General features: G+C 41.8%; 1 protein-coding gene across 2 annotated transcripts in view; it reads right to left on the reverse strand.

Moving 5' to 3' along the window:
* Positions 1-6,000, reverse strand: part of LOC139387252 (choline transporter-like protein 5-A) — a 102,379-nt gene that overhangs the window by 11,235 nt on the left and 85,144 nt on the right. For both annotated transcript variants that reach the window (XM_071133362.1, XM_071133363.1), the window contains exons 5-6: positions 2,557-2,641; positions 1,854-1,982 (exon numbers count right to left, since the gene is read on the reverse strand). In XM_071133362.1, the coding sequence (XP_070989463.1) occupies positions 1,854-1,982; positions 2,557-2,641 (214 nt within the window). The remainder of the gene's footprint in view (positions 1-1,853; positions 1,983-2,556; positions 2,642-6,000) is intronic.

Genomic DNA, 6,000 nt, shown 5'->3' on the forward strand with positions numbered 1-6,000 from the left:
ATGCATATTATTAATATCAACTCTCTGTGTACAGCCAAGGGCCAGCCATGCTGCCCTGTTCTGAGCCAATTGCAATTTTCCAAAGTCCCTTTTTGTGGCACCTGACCACACGACTGAACAATAGTTAAGGTGCGACAAAACTAGGGCCTGTAGGACCTGCCTTGTTGATAATGTTGTTAATCACTTTATTATAGACAAACTTCTCCCCATCTTAGCTACTACTGCATCAATATGTTTTGACCATGACAGTTTACAATCTGGGGTTACTCGAAGCAGTTTAGTCATCTCAACTTGCCTAATTTCCACATTATTTATTACAAGACTTGTAATTACAAGTTGAGGGTCAGGGTTTAGTGAGTGTTATGTTCCAAACACAATGCTTCAGGTTTTATAAATATTTAGGGCTAACTTATTCCTTGCCACCCACTCTGAAACTAACTGCAGCTCTTTGTTGAGTGTTGATGTAATTTCAGTCGCTGTAGTAGCTGACGTGTATAGTGTTGAGTCATCCGCGTACATAGAAACTCTGGCTTTACTCAAAGTCAGTGGCATGTTGTTAGTAAAAATTGAAAAAACCAAGGGGCCATAACAGCTACCCTGGGGAATTCCTGATTCTAACGGGATTATATTTGATAGGCTTCCATTGAAAAACACCCTCTGTGTTCTGTTAGACAAGTAATTCTTTATCCACATTATAGCAGAGGGTATAAAGCCATAACACAAATGTTTTTACAGCAGCACACTACGATCAATAATGTCAAAAGCTGCACTGAAGTCTAACAAGACATCCCCCACAATCATTTTATCATCAATTTCTCTCAGCCAATCATCAGTCATTGGAGTAAGTGCTGTGCTTGTTGAGTGTCCTTCCCTATAAGCATGCTGATATTCTGTTATCAATTTTTTTACAGTAAAATAGCATTGTATCTGGTCAAACACAATATTTTCTAGACGTTTACAAAGGGTGGGTAACAGGCTGATTGGTCGCTATTTGAGCCAGCTTTAATATTCTTGGGTAGCGGAATGACTTTAGCTTCCCTCCAGGCCTGAGGGCACACGGTCTCTAGTAGGCTTAAATTGAAGATGTGGCAAATAGGAGAGGCAATATCGTCTGCTATTATCCTCAGTAATTTTCCATCTAGATTGTCAGGCCCTGGTGGCTTGTCATTGTTGATAGACAACAATATTTTTTTCACCTCTTCCACACTGACTTTACGGAATTCCAAAGTACAATTCTTGTCTTTCATAATTTGTTTCGATAATACATGGATATGTAGTGTCAGGGTTTGTTGCTGGCATGTCATCCCTAAGTTTGCTTATCTTGCCAATGAAAAAGTCATTAAAGTAGTTTGCAATATCAGTGGGCTTTGTGATGAATGAGCCATCTGATTTAATAAATGAAGGAGTCGAGTTGGCTTATTTTCCCAAAATTTCATTTAAGGTGCCCGAAAGCTTTTTACTATCATTGTCACGTTCTGACCTTAGTTGTTTTGTTATGTCTTTGTTTTAGTATGGTCAGGGCATGAGTTGGGTGGGTTGTCTATGTTCGTTTTTCTATGATTTGGTATTTCTGTGTTTGGCCTGGTATGGTTCCCAGTTCAGTGTTCATTTACTTTTTTAAAAAGACACTTACCACGCTGTGCATTGGTCCTCACCTTCTTCCACCACCAACGGCCGTTACAATCATTCTTCATATAATTTATCTTTGTTTCATAGTGTAGTTTCTTTTTCTTTTAATTTCAGTTTATTTAGGTTGTTCCTGCTTTAGACAACTAGTCGTTGTTACACGCGATGAAAGCAGTTCACATCCTAACAGTACACACTTCCAAACAGTGCAACGCCTGCATGCATACCTTTGTTGGGTTGTTGAATCCTGGTTTGCAGAACAGCCTGTAATATTCCCAGGGGGCTGCAGTGATTTGGTATTGCAACTGCATATCTGTGTAGGTTGCAAATCTGTCCGGGCACTTGGAAACACACATCTGAGGAAGTATTGAACACACTAATGAATACCCAGTAAGCTGATATGACACCCTTTTTTAAAGGCCCCAATGCAACGTTTTTTTATATCAATATCGAATAACTTTGGAGCGACAATTAAGTACTTTACTGTCACGGATTTCATAAAAAATGGACAAAAATGGCTTTTTAGCAAAAAACTATTTCTCAAGCTAGAATTTTCCTCAGACTGTCTGGGAGTGGTCTGAGTGGGGAAGGGAAAACTGAAAACTAGCTGTTATTGGCAGAGAGGTTTGGAACTCTCTCTGTTATTGGTCTATTAACCAATTCACTTCATGGTGAGGTCACCATGGAAAGCCGGAACTCCCACCCATGCAAACCTGCTGATTAGAAGGTTCTGTGTAGATTGTATTTTCAACCGGCAACTATTAGGAAATAACACTGATATTTAGTTTTTGGTTTTTACAGTGTTAGTTTCATCAGCTGTTGTACAATAAGATATAAAACAAATAGTTTGACTGCACTGGGCCTTTAACAATAACTCTACCTATGTACTCTATGAGTCAATATTGTTATTGACCAATATGCTATGAATACCTGAGTGGTGGGACACTGGAGGTTGATGAGGACAGCAGGGTTGGCACATTTCAGGATATTGAAGTAGAACAGTATGGATTTCTTTCTATAGAGAGAAAAAAAAAACATTGACACAGTGCTGATACAGTATTAGCACTAGGTGGCTGTAGAGTACAGAGCACACATTCAAAGAAAAGCCCTCATATACAATGATGTAACAGTCCCACATACAATGATGTTAAAATGGTCAACTATCTCTTCCCTTCTGTTCTTAATATCTCAATGCATTTTTGGTGAATTTCAGGATGATACTCTCCAGTATTTCAGTATAATGGTTGAGATGGTGTAGTCTCCCCCCGACACGTGTTCCAGACTAAACTCCATCGTAATCCTTTAAGCCTGGGAGAACAACACAGTGCTAATTATTAGCGGATGAGATGTGAGGGCCCTAGCTAGCTGGGAGTAAACACACTACTCCCTATCTCACAGCCCGGCTCCACAAACAGCCTTATCACCGCTCCGCAGCCGCCACTAAAGAACTACTTTAATCATTGCCAAGGTTACAGCCTGTCAATCACACTTGAGGTTTATGAGGGGAATTCAACACCGAGCTGTTTAGTGTGGGGATCCAGTACCAGACTTTTGATTCAATGGGTTGGATTCTGTTGACAATGGGAACTGTGTGTGTGGGGGTGAGCTGCCTTTCAATTGTAATGGTCAATATAACAACATTGAAGCACGCAGGGCTAAGATAAAGAACCAGCCAATGGCCCAGGGGGCTACGCTTGGGCTAGATTGAAGTTAACATTAACAACATATCTAGGATCAGATTATCCTACACTGAATTCAAGGGGATGATAACCTATTTAACACTGTATCAGTGGTAGGGGGGAAATTCTACTAAATTCTACATTAATATCAGCAAATTGGGCACAAGGGAATTATCATTACCTCAAATTGCTCACAGGTATGTCCCTATGGCTGCGTTTACATAGGCAGCCTAATTCTGATATTTTCCAACTAATTGTTCTTTTGACCAATCAGATCAGATATTTTGCCATTAATTGGGCAAAAAATAAGAATCGGGCTGCCTGTGTAAACACAGAGATATCGAGATAGTCGGAAGTCTACATACACTTAGATTGGAGTCATTAAAACTCGTTTATCAACCACTCCACAAATTTCTTATTAACAAACTATAGTTTTGGCAAATCGGTGAGGACATCTACTTTGTGCATGACACAAGTCATTTTTCCAAAAATAGTTTACAGACAGATTATATCTCACTGTATCACAATTCCAGTGGGTCAGATGTTTACATACACTAAGTTGACTATGCCTTTAAACAGCTTGGAAAATTCCAGAAAATTATGTCATGGCTTTAGAAGCTTCTGATAGGCTAATTGACATCATTTGAGTCAATTGGAGGTGTACCTGTGGATGTATTTCAAGGCCTACCTTCAAACTCAGTGCCTCTTTGCTTGACATCATGGGAAAATCAAAAGAAATCAGCAAAGACCTCAGAAAAACAATTGTAGACTTCCACAAGTCTGGTTCATCGTTGGGAGCAATTTCCAAATGCCTGAAGGTACCACATTCATCTGTACAAACAATAGTATGCAAGTATAAACACCATGGGACCACGCAGCCGTCATACCCCTCAGGAAGGAGACGCATTCTGTCTCCTAGAGATGAACGTAATTTGGTGCGAAAAGTGCAAATCAATCCCAGAACAACAGCAAAGGACCTTGTGAAGATGCTGGAGGAAACAGGTACAAAAGTATCTATATCCACAGTAAAATACGTCCTATATCGACATAACCTGAAAGGCCACTCAGCAAGGGAAGAAGCCACTGCTCCAAAACCGCCATAAAAAAGCCAGACTACGGTTTGCAACTGCAGATGGGGACAAGATTGTACTTTTTGGAGAAATGTCCTCTGGTCTGATGAAACAGAACTGTTTGGCCATAATGACATATGTCTGGAGGAAAAAGGGGGAGGCTTGCAAGCCGAAGAACACCATCCCAACCGTGAAGCATGGATTACTTCCGGCGCCGACAGAGATGGCCGCCTCGCTTCGCGTTCCTAGGAAACTATGCAGTGTTTTGTTTTTTTACGTGTTATTTCTTACATTAGTACCCCAGGTCATCTTAGGTTTTATTACATACAGTCGAGAAGAACTACTGAATATAAGATCAGCGTCAACTCACCATCAGTACGACCAAGAATATGTTTTTCGTGACGCGGATCCTGTGTTCTGCCTTACAAACAGGACAACGGAGTGGATTCCATGCAGCGACCCAAAAAAACGACCCCGAAAAAGAGGGAAACGAGGCGGTCTTCTGGTCAGACTCCGGAGACGGGCACACCGTGCACCACTACCTAGCATACTTCTTGCCAATGTCCAGTTTCTTGACAACAAGGTTGATGAAATCCGAGCAAGGGTAGCATTCCAGAGGGACATCAGAGACTGTAACGTTCTTTGCTTCACGGAAACGTGGCTCACTGGAGAGACGCTATCCGAGGCGGTGCAGCCAACGGGTTTCTCCACGCATCGCGCAGACAGAAACAAACATCTTTCTGGTAAGAAGAGGGGCGGGGCGTATGCCTTATGGCTAACGTGACATGGTGTGATGAAAGAAACATACAGGAACTCAAATCCTTCTGTTAACCTGATTTATAATTCCTCACAATCAAATGTAGACCGCATTATCTACCAAGAGAATTCTCTTCGATTATAATCACAGCCGTATATATCCCCCCCCAAGCAGACACATCGATGGCTCTGAACAAACTTTATTTAACTCTCTGCAAACTGGAAACGATTTATCCGGAGGCTGCATTCATTGTAGCTGGGGATTTTAACAAGGCTAATCTGAAAACAAGACTCCCTAAATTTTATCAGCATATCGATTGCGCAACCAGGGGTGGAAAGACCTTGGATCATTGTTACTCTAACTTCCGCGACGCATATAAGGCCCTGCCCCGCCCCCCTTTCGGAAAAGCTGACCACGACTCCATTTTGTTGATCCCTACCTACAGACAGAAACTAAAACAAGAGGCTCCCACGCTGAGGTCTGTCCAACGCTGGTCCGACAAAGCTGACTCCACACTCCAAGACTGCTTCCATCACGTGGACTGGGACATGTTTCGTATTGCGTCAGATAACAATATTGACGAATACGCTGATTCGGTGTGCGAGTTCATTAGAACGTGCGTTGAAGATGTCGTTCCCATAGCAACGATTAAAACATTCCCTAACCAGAAACCGTGGATTGATGGCAGCATTCGTGTGGAACTGAAAGCGCGAACCACTGCTTTTAATCAGGGCAAGGTGTCTGGTAACATGACCGAACACAAACAGTGCAGCTATTCCCTCCGCAAGGCTATCAAACAAGCTAAGCGTCAGTACAGAGACAAAGTAGAATCTCAATTCAACGGCTCAGACACAAGAGGCATGTGGCA

This window comes from Oncorhynchus clarkii, chromosome 28, assembly GCF_045791955.1.
Source record: "Oncorhynchus clarkii lewisi isolate Uvic-CL-2024 chromosome 28, UVic_Ocla_1.0, whole genome shotgun sequence".
NCBI classification, from domain to species: domain Eukaryota; kingdom Metazoa; phylum Chordata; class Actinopteri; order Salmoniformes; family Salmonidae; genus Oncorhynchus; species Oncorhynchus clarkii.